The 19784-nt window shown below is 44.9% G+C and overlaps 1 protein-coding gene across 3 annotated transcripts; it reads left to right on the top strand.

The window, feature by feature from the left end:
- The first annotated feature begins 290 nt into the window (after positions 1-290).
- Positions 291-12215, top strand: LOC311116518 (tripartite motif-containing protein 16-like). Of its 3 annotated transcripts, none has more exons than XR_014611438.1 (7): positions 291-954; positions 1379-1474; positions 9427-9660; positions 9765-9924; positions 10050-10109; positions 10346-11171; positions 11419-12215. XR_014611438.1 is itself a non-coding variant. In XM_084191605.1 (6 exons), the coding sequence occupies exons 1-6, from the start codon at positions 358-360 to the stop codon at positions 10855-10857; spliced, it is 1659 nt and encodes a 552-aa protein (XP_084047731.1). In that variant the 5' UTR covers positions 291-357; the 3' UTR covers positions 10858-12215. The 3 variants fall into 3 exon arrangements, 1 of the variants encoding a protein (XP_084047731.1); XR_014611439.1 differs by having other exon boundaries at positions 10346-11414; positions 11540-12215; XM_084191605.1 differs by having other exon boundaries at positions 10346-12215.
- The last annotated feature ends 7569 nt before the right edge of the window (positions 12216-19784 follow it).

The following is a 19784-nucleotide window of genomic DNA, read 5'->3' as shown; positions in this document are numbered from 1 at the left end:
TATATTCTAACCACTCTATTTAATGTATTCCATATTAAGGGCCCTAACCTAGGAACACAAATCTTTGTCTCTATTAACATTGCGTACAGTTCTCTCTCTCTCTTTCTCTCTCTCTCTCTCTCTCTCTCTCTCTCTCTCTCTCTCTCTCTCTCTCTCTCTCTCTCTCTCTCTCTCTCTCTCTCTCTCTCTCTCTCTCACTCTCTCTCTCACTCTCCCTCTAACCCCTCCCTCCCTCTAACCCCACCCCTCTGGTAGAACCAGGAAGTCCCTCCCCCTCCCACAAACTCTCTTCTGTGGAAACGAAACTTATCTGATTCTCTGTGTCGTCTGTCTGTGTGAGAGTGAACAACCGTCCAAATGGCTCAGCAGGGAGTTTTGCTGGACCAGGACCAGTTCTGTTGTTCTGTCTGTCTGGATCTACTGAAGGAGCCGGTGGCTATTCCCTGTGGACACAGTTACTGTAGAAGCTGTATTGAGGGCTGCTGGGATCAGGATGTTCTGAAAGGGGTCTATAGCTGTCCTCAGTGCAGAGAGACCTTCACTCCAAGGCCTACTCTGAGGAAAAATACCATGTTGGCTGAGTTGGTGGAGAAACTGAAGAAGACAGGACTCCAGGCTGCTCCCCCTCCTGCTCTGTGCTATGCTGGACCTGGAGATGTGGCGTGTGATGTCTGCACTGGGACCAGAAAGCAGAAAGCCCTCATGTCCTGTCTGGTGTGTCTGGCCTCTTACTGTGAGACTCACCTCCAATCTCACTATGAATCTCCTGCTTTGAAGAAGCACAAGCTGGTCAAAGCCACCGCACAACTACAGGAGAAGATCTGCTCTCATCATGACAAACTGCTGGAGGTTTTCTGTCGTACCGATCAACAGTGTATCTGTTATCAGTGTGTGATGGATGAACATAAAGGCCATGAAACAGTGTCAGCTGCAGCAGAGAGGACTGAGAAACAGGTAAGACCAGAACAACTTGTTGGTGACTGTCTGATAAACAAATAATTAAAGATACAGTAGGAACTAAGTCTGTTTGAATATGAGAGAATTCAAATGAAATATATCCACGGCAGAAGAAATATGAACACAAACTTTGGTGTATATTGAGTTTGCTCCAAATGTATCACCATTTTCTGAAGTCAAACACTATTATCATTCCGAATGCCCTTTTAAGAGTTCAAAGTTCAGCCTCAACCCCTTGATACATGTACGTCTACCATAAAAACTATAATCATCACATAGCAACATAGAAAATGTCATATGGTAAAGGGACTTCCTCAAGATTTTAGACCTTCCTCTCTATGGGCCCTATGTCACATTACTATACTATTGATCTACTGGACAAATAAAGCTTGATAGCTCATTGAAGAGTGATTCTCCACAGAGGCAGCTGGGGATGAGTCAGCAGAAAGTCCAGCAGAGATTCCAGGAGAGAGAGAAGGAGCTGAAGGAGCTGCAACAGGCTGTGGAGTCTCTCAAGGTGAGTATTGTTGACCAGAGGAGACACACCATTTCACTTCTCTCCTCCAGTCAGAGAGAGAGAGGGGCCCCTATCCAATCCCACTGTTGGGAACAGGCTGTCTGGACCCCTTTCAGAGAATAGACTGCTTAATGTAACTGACGGGTTATGAACCCGGGTCTACTGTGGGAGAAACCATCATCTTGACCAAAAGGACATTCCCTATTGTTCTGACTGATTTAAAGTCGCAAGCGGCTCTACCTCTTCACATAACCATGAGTAACCATGAGCGACTCATGTCTGCTATACATTAACAGGGAGCTCTCTCTCTCGATTCAATTAAATTGGCTTTATTGGCATTGGAAACATATGTTACATTACCAAAGCAAGTGAAATAAATAATAAACAAATCAGAAATTAACAGTAAACGTTACACTCACAAAAGTTTAAAAGGAATAGAGACATAAAAATAAATCAAAATCAAAATCAAATGTTATAACTCAAGTGCAAACAGAGTGAGCCATTCGCCAGACTGAGTTCTGGAGGTGAAATGGAAATGAATGAGGGAGAGTTAAGTGAGGTAGAAGGTGTGGTGAAGAGCTCAGAACCAGAGCCTGGCATCAATGGACATGATAAAGAAGAATCTGGTGCAGTAGGAGTTACATTGTAGGAGAAAGTGGATCCATACCTTTTGGCAGATCCATTTGTAGTTTCAGGGTGGGTGGGAAAGGAGTTGGGTGCAGTTGAATCAGTGAAGGTAACCTGTAGTGGACTTGTGATATTTGTTTGTGTTTCTTCTGACCAGAGGGAGTGGGCGCTCCGAGTCACGCAACTTGGGTCAAGATCTGTTTCTTGCTTTGCTCTTAGGAACAGGGCACCATTGAAAGGAGTGATTTCTGGGGTAGCGTTAAGTGTAGAAGTGGAGCAATTAAAGTTGAAGACTGCTGGTGTTTGTGATTCCCGCCGTTTGGTGCAACACAGACCCGGTGGTGAGCGTGGTGAAACAGAGGAGTCACTGTCAGTCCTTTTGAGTTTTGAGTCTTTACCCGACAAAGTCATGGTAGGATATATCAGTTATCCTGTTAGAGCTTTTGTGCTGAATCCACTGCTCTGATTCATGTGCAATGTTTATGGTCATGTTGCAGCAGTTTGTAGGAGGGAGATTCCAAGATGTGGGAATTGTGCAGGAGGGCATGGGATAGAGGATTGTGTAGTTTCGGTGGATAAAGTTGTGTGTGTCAACTGTTGGGATGCCCATGTTGCTGGGGATCTGAAGTGTCAGGTGCGAGAGACGCAGGTTGAGGTTGCTAGAGTCAGAGTAGTGCAGAAGGTGTCGTATGCTGAGACAGTGAAGGAAGTAGAGGAGGATGGGTCAAGGGTGAGAGATCCTGAGAGGATCCCTGTGAGTAGTAGATCTGTGCCAGCACAGAGGGATAGGCCAACTAGTGATATATGCTTTAGTAAGGTTAGCTTCTTGCCGTTCATAGCAATGGTTATCAACTGTACAGCAGAAATGGAATGAAATTGAATGTAAATCACAGAAAATAGATGTTGTGGTGGCAGCTGCAGAGAAGTATTTGGGCATACAAGATTAGACTTCAGAAGAGTTACAGGGTGTGTTGAGTGGTGGTGTCCCGTCCTCCCAGGCCGTTGGCATGGTGCAGGAGCAGATAGGGTCAAAGTAGTGGAATTGGGTAGTGGGTATTCAATGAGTGTAGGGTTAGTTGGAAGGGTGTTTTTTTATTATTATTATAATTTCCCCTTTTCCCATTTTGTGTCACAAAGTATAATGGATTTATATTATAGTCCAGTTGGGGGCGGTAATGCAACATATTGGATGCCAACCGCCGTTAAACACCAAAGAAGAAGAACCGTTACATTATGTCTATGTACAGTATTGTAACGGTTTGATGTTGGGGGGGTTTGGAAGGGATTTTGGGGATGGGGGAGGGTCTATTAGAAGTTAGTAGGGCTCTTCTTTATATTCTCAGAAGTACTGAGTTAGGTAGGAGGATTTAGAAATGTTGGAAACCGTGATTGACCACACACTCCAGCACAGTAGGTGGCGGCATGCACCTTTAACGTTGGTTTGTGGACCGCCATTATATCATAGAAGAAGAAGTTGTTGTGTGAGAGATTTGTGGTTCGTGAGGAGGGCTACTATTCTTTTTTCTTTTGGTTCTTGCGTATTTTCTGAATGTATTTTCTGATGGTGGAGGGTTTGTTTATTGGTTTCCACTGTTTATCGTTTAGAGTTGAGGGGGGAGTAGGGGTAGTTTGTTAGGGCGGCGTGATGGCCTCAACCGAGTGGAGAAGAAACGCTGTCGCTTCGGGTCCGTTCCGGAGAAAGGTGTGGAGGAAGTTTTGCTCATGGTCGGCGAACAGGTTGGAGCGGAACATCTGGACTCTGCATCCAGAATGAACAAGGCGGTGGTTGTGTTAATGAAAAAGGTTTGTCTTGTTGTGAGGGGTGTGTTGGTGCAGATGTCGCCTCTTTCGATAAGAGTTGTGGTGGCTAATCTGCCTCCGTTTATTGCTGACGAACAGACCGCAAGTAGTTGGTTAGTTTTGGTAAATTTGCAAGTGGTTTCCGTGTGCTCTCGGCTGGGTGCCAAGCGGAATCCGTTAAACATGTCTCTTTTCGTAGACAAGTGTTTGTTTCTTACCAAACCTCAAGGTTACACAGGGGAGGGGTGGAACACAGGGTTTGCTAGCACAGATAGTTTTGGGTGTTTCTAGTGTGGGGATCATCAGTTATAGGCTACAAGCAGCAATATGATTGATAGGTAGGACAGGTATTGAACCCAAATAATCCCTACTCAGATGCGCTAACCTCAACCCTAGTAAACATGCATTATAAAAACCTTCTATATAAAATGATCTCATATTGGGAGTAAATAGCCTCTGAATAGAAAAGAAAAAACACTGCATCTTCCAGCCCACCAATAAATGACATAATGCAACCTTGGCGGTTAGCATATTTACCTCAACATGCCCCTCGCTTGCGTGAGAAGGCAGAGTGCTCGATGCTGGTTGATGAATTTGACAATTAATGTACTAGGAAAATACGTTTTTGTCGACCAGAGGTGACTGAATTAATGTTTAGGCTTATTGATAATCATTATAGTAATAAAGTATAATTTCAAAACATGAAAGTTGTCAAGTGGTGGTGGTACCAGGAGGGAGGAGAGTAGAGCAGGGCCAAGTGGTGGTGGTACCAGGAGGGAGGAGAGTAGAGCAGGGTCAAGTGGTGGTGGTACCAGGAGGGAGGAGAGTAGAGCAGGGTCAAGTGGTGGTGGTACCAGGAGGGAGGAGAGTAGAGCAGGGTCAAGTGGTGGTGGTACCAGGAGGGAGGAGAGTAGAGCAGGGTCAAGTGGTGGTGGTACCAGGAGGGAGGAGAGTAGAGCAGGGTCAAGTGGTGGTGGTACCAGGAGGGAGGAGAGTAGAGCAGGGTCAAGTGGTGGTGGTACCAGGAGGGAGGAGAGTAGAGCAGGGTCAAGTGGTGGTGGTACCAGGAGGGAGGAGAATAGAGCAGGGTCAAGTGGTGGTGGTACCAGGAGGGAGGAGAGTAGAGCAGGGTCAAGTGGTGGTGGTACCAGGAGGGAGGAGAGTAGAGCAGGGTCAAGTGGTGGTGGTACCAGGAGGGAGGAGAGTAGAGCAGGGTCAAGTGGTGGTGGTACCAGGAAGGAGGAGAGTAGAGCAGGGTCAAGTGGTGGTGGTACCAGGAAGGAGGAGAGTAGAGCAGGGTCAAGTGGTGGTGGTACCAGGAGGGAGGAGAGTAGAGCAGGGTCAAGTGGTGGTGGTACCAGGAAGGAGGAGAGTAGAGCAGGGTCAAGTGGTGGTGGTACCAGGAGGGAGGAGAGTAGAGCAGGGTCAAGTGGTGGTGGTACCAGGAGGGAGGAGAGTAGAGCAGGGTCAAGTGGTGGTGGTACCAGGAGGGAGGAGAGTAGAGCAGGGTCAAGTGGTGGTGGTACCAGGAAGGAGGAGAGTAGAGCAGGGTCAAGTGGTGGTGGTACCAGGAGGGAGGAGAGTAGAGCAGGGTCAAGTGGTGGTGGTACCAGGAGGGAGGAGAGTAGAGCAGGGTCAAGTGGTGGTGGTACCAGGAGGGAGGAGAGTAGAGCAGGGTCAAGTGGTGGTGGTACCAGGAGGGAGGAGAGTAGAGCAGGGTCAAGTGGTGGTGGTACCAGGAGGGAGGAGAGTAGAGCAGGGTCAAGTGGTGGTGGTACCAGGAAGGAGGAGAGTAGAGCAGGGTCAAGTGGTGGTGGTACCAGGAGGGAGGAGAGTAGAGCAGGGTCAAGTGGTGGTGGTACCAGGAGGGAGGAGAGTAGAGCAGGGTCAAGTGGTGGTGGTACCAGGAGGGAGGAGAGTAGAGCAGGGTCAAGTGGTGGTGGTACCAGGAGGGAGGAGAGTAGAGCAGGGTCAAGTGGTGGTGGTACCAGGAAGGAGGAGAGTAGAGCAGGGTCAAGTGGTGGTGCGCAGGCCGTGGAGAAAGCGGTGGTGGGGAGGGTTGCAGCTGGGCTACATGAGCTGAGGCAGGTTTCTGTAGTAACAGAGACTCCGGTGGGCGAAGGCAAATATTGCCTGTCATTGGGGAAGAGGCTCTGATCAGGGGGGAAGTGCAGGGGGGCAGAGACTGGGGAGGAGGAGGACGGTACCGTGCCAATGGAGGAGGAGGAAGAGGGGGGAGGTGAGTCTGCGGGAGCGGAGGACAAGGCGTCTCGTTTTCAGACGGCTCATTGGATCCAGAGCTGACAGCCAGTCAGGCTGAGGGCCCAGTATATACGCTGAGAGAACTTTCTAGGTTCCTGATGGAGACTAAAGGGGAAAAAGAAGGTTCTGCTGGAGTCTTATTTGATTGATCCTGGAAGGTTTGTAAGGTCAGTACAACACGTGATGAAGAATGAGGGGTTTAGTGTCCTCTCACCCAGGAAGCGGTATAGGCTGAGAAAATGGGTCATGGGTTCTTATAATAATAATATAATATGCCACTTAGCAGACGCTTTTATCCAAAGCGACTAACAGTCATGAATGCATACATTTTTACATATGGGTGGTCCCGGGGATCAAACCCACCACCCTGGCATTACAAGGGCCATGCTCTACCAATTGAGCTACAGAGGACCACATTTAGCGCTTGTAATGCCAGGGTAGTGGGTTCGATCCCCGGGACCACCCATATGTAAAAATGTATGCATTCATGACTGTTAGTCGCTTTGGATAAAAGCGTCTGCTAAATGGCATATTATTATTATTATTATCCTGGGTTTTCTCAGTTTCTGCTCACAGACCTTTCCAAACTCTCTCTGTCACAGATAAATCAAACAGACATTTCCCTGGCCTTTCACAAACTCTCAGCTGCTGTCTCTCAGACGGTCTTAAGGGCATGTCTTCAGAATCTGCTTAAATGGATGGTTTTTTCTGGCATTGCGGCTTTATGGGCTTCTCTACTGGTTTCTGATTGTGGTGATTTCCCTCCCACCTCTTATGGAGATTTCACGGTTAGACTTCCTTAACATGAACGGCGGCAAAGACTGGGGGAATATGTAAACCAAAAACATTTAAATGCCATGGCAGAAATCTTAGTGCAGGGGTAGCAAAAGAGGTGTGTAAGGGTAGGTTGTTAGTGTTTAGAGCCCAAATAATGACCTTGTCTTTGCTTTCATCAATGTGTCTGCACCTGGTCCTCTGTAGCTCAGCTGGTAGAGCACGGCGCTTGTAACGCCAGGGTAGTGGGTTCGATCCCCGGGACCACCCATACACAACAAAAAAAAATATATATATATATGCACGAATGACTGTAAGTCGCTTTGGATAAAAGCGTCTGCAAAATGGCACATTACATTATATTATAGTGCAGGGCTCAGTTCTCTGTTTCACCAGAGGGGTTGGAAAAACAGAGTGGGGAAACCAAGAAAATCCCTTGTTTTACGTTTGTCTGATGGGTGGGTAACTTCTGTTGTGGGGAGATGAGGGAGCCTGATGGGTGGGTAACTTCTGTTGTGGGGAGATGAGGGAGCCTGATGGGCGGGTAACTTCTGTTGTGGGGAGATGAGGGAGCCTGATGGGTGGGTAACTTCTGTTGTGGGGGAGATGAGGGAGCCTGATGGGTGGGTAACTTCTGTTGTGGGGGAGATGAGGGAGCCTGATGGGTGGGTAACTTCTGTTGTGGGGAGATGAGGGAGCCTGATGGGTGGGTAACTTCTGTTGTGGGGAGATGATGGAGCCTGATGGGTGGGTAACTTCTGTTGTGGGGAGATGATGGAGCCTGATGGGTGGGTAACTTCTGTTGTGGGGAGATGAGGGAGCCTGATGGGGGAGTAACTTCTGTTGTGGGGAGATGAGGGAGCCTGATGGGTGGGTAACTTCTGTTGTGGGGGAGATGAGGGAGCCTGATGGGTGGGTAACTTCTGTTGTGGGGGAGATGAGGGAGCCTGATGGGTGGGTAACTTCTGTTGTGGGGAGATGAGGGAGCCTGATGGGTGGGTAACTTCTGTTGTGGGGGAGATGAGGGAGCCTGATGGGTGGGTAACTTCTGTTGTGGGGAGATGAGGGAGCCTGATGGGCGGGTAACTTCTGTTGTGAGGAGATGAGGCTGTGGAGTTGTACTCTGATTTATAGAGGGCAGAACTCTGTGGGCCTCTGTAGCTCAATTGGTAGAGCATGGCACTTGTAGTGCCAGGGTAGTGGGTTCAATCCCCGGGACCACCCATATGTAAAAATGTATGCACATGACTGTAAGTCGGTGTACGAGGGGGCGTCTTCTGCTTAGGTAAACTGGGGAAAGAGTGAGGCTCTGTTATGTGGGGCATGGAGGGACAGGGCACCTCCGCAGCTTCCAGGGGGGTTGCAGTGGGGCTGTGAGTGGCTCAAGATGCTTGGGGTGTATCTGGGCTCGGAGGGTTGGGATAGGAAGAACTGGGAAGGAGTGTCACAAGCGGTGGTGTCGAAGGCTGACGAAGTGGAGGTGGCTCATCTCCCAAGTGGCATACAGAGGGAGGGTGCTGATCATCAACAACTTGGTGGCATCCTCTCTATGGCTTAAATTGGCCATTCTCAACGCCCCCGGTGGTCTGCTTGTGGACCTGCAGCGCAAGTTAGTGAATTATTTCTGGTCAGGGTGGCAGCGTTCTGACTCAGCAGCACAGAGGATACTGTACCGTACGGAGGTGGGCTGGAGGGAACCAGCATGTGCTCTGTTGAGGAGGGCTGGTGGTTTGGGGCTGGATCAGCAGCTCTTCATCATGCGGCAGGAGAGACTCAATACAGCAGGGGTCTCTGATTTCTATGCTGCAGTACTGAGGGCTGGAGCAGCCTGAGGAGGGGCCACCACCGTTTCCACCACTGCAAGGGACAGCAGAGACTGGGGACTGGCAGGAGAGTCTGGAGGACTTACTGACTTTTAACACTCTGAGCTTAGTGGGAGTGAAGGGGCATCAGTGGCAGGGGGTTGTGGGGGCTGAGAGCATGGCAGGGTATAGGTGGAGGGTGCTCTATAAGCTCCCAGTGCTGGAAAGGTCAGGGGTCGTCCAGTGGAGGGTATTACATGGAGCCCTGGACACCAATAGCTGGTTGGCACGGGTTGACCTGGGAGTTGGGGAGGGGTGTCCGTTTTCTGCAATGACAGACTGTTCATCATGTTTTTTCTGTGTTGCCAGGGTAATGCCATTACTGTTGACGCCTTAGGGTTGAGTTTGAGTTGTACAAAATGATCAACAGTGTGGAGATGTTTCAGGAGGTATGGGGGCCCAGGGGGGCTGTCTGTACGGCTGGAGAGGAGGGGTTGGATGGACGGTTGGAATGTGGTGCTGGTTGGTGTATTGTACTGTGGTGTTGGGTACTGGATAATGGGATTGTGTAGAGGTTGTGGTGTCACGCAATGTGCTTTTAGGGGTGGGGGTGTTAGTGTAATGAGGATGGCTCATTAAAGTAAGACAAGTCTCTCTCTCTCTCTCTCTCTCTCTCTCTCTTAACAGCGCTCTGCACAGGCAGCAGTGGAGGACAGTGATAAGATCTTTACTGAGCTGATCCGCTCCATTGAGAGAAGGCGCTCTGAGGTGAAGGAGCTGATCAGAGCCCAAGAGAAGGCTCAAGTGAGTAAAGCTGAAGGACTCCTGGAGCAACTGGAGCAGGAGATAGCTGAGCTGAGGAAGAGAAGCACTGAGCTGGAGCAGCTCTCACACACAGAGGATCACATCCATTTCCTCCAGGTAACTCAACTGCCTTGATACATGTGATATGAAATTAAAACTCAATCATTTGGTTCTGCTCCCTCTCACTCTCTCTCTCTCTCTCTCTCTCTCTCTCTCTCCAGAGTTATCAGTCTCTCTCCGGTACCAGTGTATCTTCAGACTTACCCAGCATCGTTGTCCGTCCTCTTCAGTACTTTGGAGATGTGAGTAAGACTGTGTCTGAACTGAGAGAGAAACTAGAAGACGTCCTTAAAGGAGAATGGACCAAGATCTCCACTACAGGTGTGTTGAAAATAATAAGAACATCAACCTTAGACCATTGAAAGTTCCCTACTAGTCATATACATGTGGAATATGGTATGATGATAACATTCCCTCTCTCTGTGAATGTGTTTGTGTGTCTGTAGTGAATATAGTGGATGTTGTACTGCCTCCAGAGCCCAAGACCAGAGAACAGTTCTTACAATGTGAGTCTCTTTATTCTGAAGTAACTAACAGTCTCTTTTTACTGGCACTCCTAACAATCCCTCTAGAAATATATAGCAATAGTAGATCTAATCAAAGACTGGGTATCTATCTGACTCCTCATATTTCTCTGATTTGATCTCTGCTGTGCTCTAATCAAAGACAGGGTAGATACAGTATCTGACTTCACTTATTGTTCTAACTCCCCTCATTGGTCTCTGCTCTGCTCTTCTCCCAGATTCCTGTCAGCTCACACTGGACCCAAACACAGCACACACACGCCTCTCTCTGTCTGAAGGGAACAGAAAGGTGACCTATACAGGCCAAGTCCAACCATATCCTGATCATCCAGACAGATTCACTAACTACTTGATGGTTCTGTGTAGAGAGGGTCTGTCTGGACGCTGTTACTGGGAGGTGGAGTGGAGTGGGGAGAATGTTTATACAGCAGTCTCATATAAAGACATCAGCAGAACAGAGAAAGATGGTGGATTTGGAGAGAATGACAAGTCCTGGAGTTTACAGTGTTATGGTGGTAGTTATTGGTTCAGACACAATAATGATTGGACTAAAGTATCAGGCCCTCAGTCCTCCAGAGTAGGAGTGTACCTGGATCACAAGGCAGGTACTCTGTCCTTCTACAGTGTCTCTGACACAATGACCCTCCTCCACAGAGTCCAGACCACATTCACTCAGCCCCTCTATCCTGGGTTTGGGCTCTATGGTACTGCTGAGCTGGTTAAACTGTAGTAGGGTCCACATAGATACTAGTCATGCTGGTGTAGTCTATAGCTGAGCTGGTTAAACTGTAGTAGGGTCCACATAGATACTAGTCATGCTGGTGTAGTCTATAGCTGAGCTGGTTAAACTGTAGTAGGGTCCACATAGATACTAGTCATGCTGGTGTAGTCTATAGCTGAGCTGGTTAAACTGTAGTAGGGTCCACATAGATACTAGTCATGCTGGTGTAGTCTATAGCTGAGCTGGTTAAACTGTAGTAGGGTCCACATAGATACTAGTCATGCTGGTGTAGTCTATAGCTGAGCTGGTTAAACTGTAGTAGGGTCCCCATAGATACTAGTCATGCTGGTGTAGTCTATAGCTGAGCTGGTTAAACTGTAGTAGGGTCCACATAGATACTAGTCATGCTGGTGTAGTCTATAGCTGAGCTGGTTAAACTGTAGTAGGGTCCACATAGATACTAGTCATGCTGGTGTAGTCTATAGCTGAGCTGGTTAAACTGTAGTAGGGTCCACATAGATACTAGTCATGCTGGTGTAGTCTATAGCTGAGCTGGTTAAACTGTAGTAGGATCCACATAGATACTAGTCATGCTGGTGTAGTCTATAGCTGAGCTGGTTAAACTGTAGTAGGGTCCACATAGATACTAGTCATGCTGGTGTAGTCTATAGCTGAGCTGGTTAAACTGTAGTAGGGTCCACATAGATACTAGTCATGCTGGTGGTGATGGTCCCCAGATGTGATGATTCATTCTGCTCTGTTTTTATGTACAATGATTTGATTGATTTGATCTTCAGAAGATGTTATGAATTACAATTCAATGCATTCATATTATTTGTAAGTGCAATGTTTTAATCTTATACATTTACATTAATCATGATGTATGCTGTTAATGTATGTTGGTTGTCATTCAGAACCATTGAAATGTTTTCTCAATTGGTTCTCTGTCTCAATGTAATTTTCCTCAGTATCATGGAACAGGTAGTTTTACTTACTTGCTAATTGAACTATATGGGCCGGTTTCCCGGACACAGATGAAGCCTAGTTCTAGACTAAAAAGCATGTTCAATGGAGATGTCCGGGAAACCGGCCCTAAGTTTGGCATCTTTTATTCTCCCATACTGCTCAGTCAAGCAACATTAAAGCAGTCCAGCAGGTGGTGCTATTAACCAAACAATAAAAACCCAGCACATATCTTGACTTCACTCAGTATATCAGTAATGTTCAGAATTGTACTTTAATATCATTGGAGATTGATGGTCTTTTTAATCCACTACCCAGAGTCAGGAACAGATGAAGTTAGGTCTGCTACTGTTCAGTTATTAAATATGATTCATGGTGATGGGAAATAAAAAATACATCTAGTAGTAGTTTTCCTTTGCTATTTATTCCAAGGTGTGTCTTTAACTTGTAAATGGATTGTGTTGAAGCTGGCATGTGGTGTGGATGATAGAATAGAGTGAATAGAGGAGAGAAGAGAGGAGGAGAGGAGAACATCATATAGAAGAGAGATAAGATAGAGAGACAATTCATACCCAGGGGAGTTACTGTCTCTGGCCCAAATCTCTCCCTGTTCCCTACGTAGTGCACTAGGCTTCTTCTGACCAGATCTAAAGTAGTCTTCTAGATTTTACATGTTTTCTCCCTGTCATTAGAATGAAGATTTCCATACAGGAGTTACTGTCTCTGTCCCAAATCTCTCCCTGTTCCCTTCGTAGTGCACTACGCTTCTTTTGACCTGATCTAAAGTAGTCTTCTGGATTTTACATGTTTTCTCCCTGTCGTTAGAAAATGACAATATGGTAATGACTTTAGTGGTTTCCTCCCCCTTTGTTTTTATTGGTTGTGTGTTATGTGTGCTGTTGTGTTAGGTTTTTCCCCTGTGTTCCTAATGGAAAGTCCATTAACAATGAATCACAAACAAATTATATTCCAGTTGTGTTTAGACAACTTCATGGCTGACATCCCCCAGTTCTGTTAAGACCCATTGAACTGGGTCACATTCTAAATGGTCACTTGTATTGATAGTCCATACTGGGCCTAACTGGGGTTAACCATACTGGAGGGTTTCTTTCTGCACACATATTCCCTCATCTCCAGAACTTTACCTGATGTCCTCTCTCTCTCTCTCTCTCTCTCTCTCTCTCTCTCTCTCTCTCTCTCTCTCTCTCTCTCTCTCTCTCTCTCTCTCTCTCTCTCTCTCTCTCTCTCTCTCTCTCTCTCTCTCTCTCTCTCTCTCTCTGTCTCTGTCTCTGTCTCTGTCTCTGTCTCTGTCTCTGTGTCTCTGTCTCTGTCTCTCTCTCTCTCTCTCTCATCAAACCGTATAGAAAGCAGCCAACCTCAATATGGTTCCATTCCTGTAGTTATCAGGACACATGAGGTGTGGAACTATTATCTCCTTTCTAAGTGTGAACTTGTCCACTTCCCTTCATGGATTTAAAAGGAAATGACTGGTATATGTAAACTCCCTCTACCCCATGCCAACACCAATCCAATGCTTTTACATTTGAGAGGAGTAGTGAAGGAATGATACACTTCAGGAGGAAGGAGAGATTATTGGGACACACCCATGGAGTGATGATAGAGGGATGTGAAAGAGGAGAGAGGTAATGGTTGGACTTGACTTATTTATTCTCTCATTAGACTTATTCTGTTTCAATAACATAACTGCATAACACAAAATAAGTACATTTAAGGAAGTATCCATGTATTATAGATTTTATAATCACTTTTGTACTATTTTCACAAGTATGTGGTAGAATTTCACAACTCTTAATACAAAACTCAAAACAGATCATCAAAAAGGCTGTTTTTTCAAAACTTTAAGCACATTTTCAATTGACTAAGTACAACACACAAAGGAAGTATCCTTGTATTATATCTTAATATGTGAAATGCTCACTTCCTCCCATAAGTCATTAGTAGTTGATGTAGGGTTTCATCTGTCAAAAGGTAAATCACACCTGGTGACTTATGAGTTATAAATGTTATTACTGTGGAGTCACCATGATCAGATTACTGTGGTGTGTGTGTGTGTGTGTGTTAGTCTTTGATTAGTTTAGTCATCAAGGCTGAGAGGATGTATCTCTTTGAAAGGGTGTCCTGGTCTTTGATCAGACCAAATGGTTGTAAAGTCCTCAAGACAATAGAATGGTTGTCAGGCAGTGGAGTCTGGTGGGAGGAGCTATAGCAGGACAGGCTCATTGTGACGTCTGGAATGGAATAAATGGAACTCAGTCAAACATGTGGTTTCAAATGTTTGTGTTTGATACGTTCCATTGATTCCATTCCAGCCATTACAATGAGCCCGTCCTCCTATAGCTCCTCCCACCAGCCTCCTCTGGTGTCAGACCTGCATGGTGCCTCAGAGTCTGTGTAGGAACTGTGAGGTGGGTGTGTTGGGAACATTATTCCCTATTTTTCATAGTTCCACAATGCATTAATAGCCAGAAATGTGAATTAAACATTCTGCCAATCATGGTTATTTTATTTATAACCAGAGAATTAGGCTGATTCAACAAGACCAAACATGCTTATTTTTAAAGTAAGGACATGTGCAAGAAATGTTACTTGTAAAACTAAAATAACCAACAACCTTTCTTGTGATTGTAATATATAAAAATATAATAATATATTTCCATTCACATTGTGTGTGTGTGGTCCAATGTGTGAGGGGCTTGTTGTGATCCTGGGGGTAGTGCATTGGTCTGTACACTGACTGTATGCCTTCTTAATATTGAGTTGCATCGGGTGGGGGGGCTGTTAAAACTGTTTTGAATGGGGTGTGTTTTGGGGTCTGGGGGTGAAATCAAACAGTGTATTCAAACTGGTTAGGGGTAGACTTAGACCCCCCAGAACATTCACACCTGGTCCATTGTTGCAGGATTTGTTTTAGACATGTTTGTACATTAATTTCTTAAATTTTCATTCCCAGGTTGAATGTCAATAAGAAGTAATATAATTGTGTGTATGACTTTACAATGTCCAGCTACATTATACTCCACATAGCTTTTATAGGAAGCAGACTTTACAATGTCCAGCTACATTATACTCCACATAGCTTTATAGGAAGCAGACTTTACAATGTCCAGCTACATTATACTCCACATAGCTTTATAGGAAGCAGTTCCTAATCTACTGAAACTTCTTCATGGCCAAATTTGTTTTATTGAATAATTTTGACCCACCCTTGGTTTTTGAATTTATTCAACTATGAATTTGGCTCTATACTCCAGCATTTTAGAATTGATATTAAATTAATTGCAGTTAAATTCCCATGTACCGGTTAAAAACGTTCTGTTAAATGGGTTTCCATCACATTTTCAACTCTACTGATGGTTTTGTCAGATTTGGTTGTGCATTATATAGTGAACGTGCCCACTCTGGACAGGCTACCTACATGATGACATTATTATGGACAAAAAGACGCTCGATATTTATTGGAAAGGAGCATCAAGCTCTTCACTGTGAACTTTCACCACCCTGTGAAGTTCAGCATAACTTATTTCATCTGTAGCTTAATAAACTGCATGGTTTCCTGAGTCGTAGTGGGAGGACCACACCACATATCATCGTGTGACTCCAAGTTTACTTCAATATGATGGTTATTATATCAATATTTGTGCATAAAGGCGTTTCCACCGCCATTTCTCGCTTAATTAATTCTAGGTATTTGCACCCCACTGCATCCACATGTTTCTTTACAATTTATGATCATTTTACATGACTGAAAATGAAAGAGAACTTTTGATTTGACATATTCATCATTCACCACTGTGGCTTCTGAATAGGTCACTGTACATTTATGGAACCTTTAAAACGTTGTAATGTTTTACCACAACCTTATATTTGGTTACACGTCACTATGGCTTCCATCCCTATATACCTCAGTGCATCCATCCAGGACTAACGTCTCCAAACAGATCTAAAAGGCCTCCCCCACCACTCAGACTTTCAAAGAAATTAAAGTTTATCTCTGATACTCTGCTGTGCAGTTTGTTGTATGGACATTGCAGAGGCCCTTTTAAAATATCCACTCTGCTGTCTGGATCTACCAAAGGATCCAGTTACTATTCCCTGTGGACACAGCTGTATGCAACGTCATCTTCTTAGCTTGACTTCCATCCCCCAAAAACCTGTAGATACAGAGTACACAGTCAAGAGGAAGCCACTCCCTGTCCTCTGGTGTAGAGTTCCATGAAACAGAAAGTCATTTTTGACACCCTGTTGCTCAACCTTCAGGTGAAAGCACTAAAATGGCTGACAATCTAGAACTGTTCTGTTGCTCCGTCTGTCTGGATCCACTGAAGGATCCGGTGACTACTGCCTGTGGACACAGCTACTGTATGGGCTGTATTAAAGAAAGCTGGGATCAGGATGATCTGAAAGGGGTCTACACCTGTCCCCACACTCTAAACAATACTGGGTTGTTTGGTTGACCCAAATGTTGGGTTGCAGGCGTTGGGTCACTTAGTTGGGTTGTTTTCTTTAAAAACTGCTGGGTTATGGATGCTGGGTGTTGGGTTATTGTTGCTTGGTTATTGAGATATGACCCAGCAGGTCAGATCAGAAGACTGTAGGCATAGTTTAGTAGGGGTGTGGCTTTCAGATAGTTATTTTTAGCCACCCATGAGAGTAAATATAATTCCTGTTCATCTGGTCTGTTGCGTAGTTAGCACATGTTAAGGTTGAACATTGACATTTTTGTAGCTTCAATTATGCTTATAGAGTTTCCTAAAAGTCCACGTATGTCTCGTTGTTGGGCTATGATACAGTGGTATACCTTATTATAATATGTAATAAATACTCTACATATTATAGAATAATTTAATAAGGAAAAATTGAGTTTACAGTATGTAAACGCCTTAAAATAACCTACAGTAAGGATGACATTAAAACAGACCCAGTTGCTAAGGCAACCCAAGCATGACATTAAAACAGACCCAGTTGCTAGGGCAACCAAGCATGACATTAAAACAGACCCAGTTGCTAGGTCAACCAAGCATGACATTAAAACAGACCCAGTTGCTAGGTCAACCAAGCATGACATTAAAACAGACCCAGTTGCTAGGGCAACCAAGCATGACATTAAAACAGACCCAGTTGCTAGGTCAACCAAGCATGACATTAAAACAAACCCAGTTGCTAGGTCAACCAAGCATGACATTAAAACAGACCCAGTTGCTAGGTCAACCAAGCATGACATTAAAACAGACCCAGTTGCTAGGTCAACCAAGCATGACATTAGAACAGACCCAGTTGCTAGGTCAACCAAGCATGAGAGTAAAAAATACCCAACTGATGGTTAAATTAACCCGTGTTCTGTTAATACTAACAACCCAACATATTGGGTTATTCACGCAACCAAACTGTCTGGGTCAAAATAACCCAACATGTTCTTTCCACTACTTAACCTGCGCTGGGGTACTAAATAAACCAGATTGAGTGCAGTGCAGGACATACCTTCACCCCAAGACCTATTCTGAAGTTATAAAAAAGTATATTACAGAGTTAGGCTTTCACAATAACATTCCTGGAAACAGATTGTAATTTTGATGCGCATAGGAATCATGAGTGCATTCAGGTGCGTATGCCACGGCTAAGTTTATTCACAGTAGACAAACAGGCTCATTCTGTTCAGAATAACCCAGGGTATGACGTCATGTCATCTTGTAACTATACATCAAATATAGTGATCATAAATGTTGACACTGTATTTGACATGAGTTTTATAATAAGGAAATTTGAAGTGCACATTTGGACTCATGGGTGTTTTGCTTGCTTGTATGACATCAAAGCAGTATTTATTATAGTCCTCAACGTCTCATCTTTCAAAATACATTGAGTCCTCTGAAGCGTAGAGCCTGTGGTCTGAAGTCATGTATAGCATGTTACTGTACAGCCACTGCGTACCAATTTAGGCGTTTATCAGTGCCATTTTCAACCTGTATACTTTAAAGGGCTACATACAAATTGTGCAACAATATTGCATTTTTAAAAGCCTGTTATATTAAATGAAGTGCCCTTTAATATAGACCACATGTAAAATTCAATAAATCAGATTTTTTTATATGAATAAAGACTTGCAAAAGTGCTAAAATTCTGCATTTTGGCATGTCCCTCTGTGCACCCTCTGTGACTTCTAGGACTATTTTAACCCACTTAACCCCAGAATTCCCCCAAGTTTTCAGGATCATTGCAAAGCCCTAGTTATTCTGTTGCTTTGACAAAGTCATTTCGGGAGATTGTGATTTATTTAATGTGATTAGTGATTCATTTTAAAGGGGCAATCAGCAGATGCAACATCCATTGATTCTTGAAGAATATAACCTATAAATGCCTCATGAGCTTAGTTCAACTGTCGTACCCCATCAGAACCCAAAATAGAAGCTTGTTTTACTCCGATGTTTGTAAACAAAGTAAATGTAAACAAATACTGTATAGCCTCAAAATATTGTTAAAACTATCATTTTTTATGTCATGGATGGTCAGTCCTTGCTTCCATAGCTCTGTATTTGAATTTGAAAGGGATTACATTTCTCCAGCCCCATCCCTCAGCTTTTTACTAAAACAAGAGTTGGGAGTACGCTTTGTTATTGTTTCTACTGCTGATTGCTGCTTTAAGGTAAAACAAAGAAAAAATTTGTCCCTCATTTGAATAATGGTGAAACTATTCCTTTTTTTTTTTTTTTTTAAGAAACATTGAACATCAAGAGAGAGAGAGAGAGAGAGAGAGAGAGAGAGAGAGAGAGAGAGAGAGAGAGAGAGAGAGAGAGAGAGAGAGAGAGAGAGAGAGAGAGAGAGAGAGAGAGAGAGAGAGAGAGAGAGAGAGAGAGAGAGAGAGAGAGAGAGAGAGAGAGAGAGAGAGAGAGAGAGAGAGAGAGAGAGAGAGAGAGAGAGAGAGAAAGAAAGAGAGAGAGGGAGTGAAAACAGTGGAGTAGAGAAGTGAAATGGTGTGTCTCCTTTGGTCAACAATACTCACCTTGAGACACTCCACAGCCTGTTGGAGCTCCTTCAGCTCCTTCTCTCTCTCCTGGAATCTCTGCTGGACTTTCTGCTGACTCATCCCCAGCTGCATCTGTGGAGAATCACTCTTCAATGAGCTATCAAGCTTTATTTGTCCAGTAGATCAATAGTATAGTAATGTGACATAGGGCACATAGAGAGGAAAGTCTAAAATCTTGAGGAAGTCCCTTTACCAAAATGCCAGAAAATCTTTTCCAAAATGGTCTCAAATGAGCTGTACTCTCAGGCCCATGGGAGAAAGGGTTTTACTAGGCAGGGAGTGTAGAACAAGATGCATGGAGCTCCAGAGGTCACAAGGTCAATGTGGGCCTGCATGGATGTCAGCAGGGCATGAGGGAGAAGGCCCAAATGAATAGGTGTGTCTGTGTGAGTGTGTGTGTGAAGTGTGTGTGTGAGTGAACCTGTCCTACATCACCTGGTATACTCGGCAGCTGGGTAAACACCTCCCGAGTATCATTTCTTACTCGGCAGGATCCGTCCACGTTTTCGGAGGGCTCCTGGCAAGCGGGGAGTCGCCGACCCGCGTTCAATGTGCCGGTCCGCTTAGCGAGTGCGTCCCGCACGCCCCCATGTCTTCTTTTTTTTCATTTTCATATTTTTGAAAAAATAATTTTTCATATTTTTTTTTCTGCTTCAAAGTAGATTAAGTGAAGCTTCACCTCCATTCAGGCAGTTATCACACCCCCCCACCCGGATTCGACCCCACTGGTCATTTAAAGACGTGTTTGGCTACGGGCACGTGGTAAGTTATGCGTTCAGAGACAGAGACAGAGACAGAGAGAGAGAGAGAGAGAGAGAGAGAGAGAGAGAGAGAGAGAGAGAGAGAGAGAGAGAGAGAGAGAGAGAGAGAGAGAGAGAGAGAGAGAGAGAGAGAGAGGACATCAGGTAAAGTTCTGGAGATGAGGGAATAT

This window comes from Coregonus lavaretus, assembly GCF_964263955.1.
Source record: "Coregonus lavaretus genome assembly, contig: HAP1_SCAFFOLD_2494, whole genome shotgun sequence".
In the NCBI taxonomy this organism is placed as follows: domain Eukaryota; kingdom Metazoa; phylum Chordata; class Actinopteri; order Salmoniformes; family Salmonidae; genus Coregonus; species Coregonus lavaretus.
Note: the sequence above shows the minus strand (reverse complement) of the source record. Positions and strands in the feature narration are given on the sequence as shown.

Coding starts and splice junctions, on each gene's coding strand:
- LOC311116518 (XM_084191605.1), top strand. CDS start 358: ATGGCTCAGCAGGGAGTTTTGCTGGACCAGGACCAGTTCTGTTGTTCT. Junction 1,475..9,426: donor AGGCTGTGGAGTCTCTCAAG/GTGAGTATTGTT, acceptor CTCTCTTAACAG/CGCTCTGCACAGGCAGCAGT. Junction 9,661..9,764: donor ATCACATCCATTTCCTCCAG/GTAACTCAACTG, acceptor CTCTCTCTCCAG/AGTTATCAGTCTCTCTCCGG.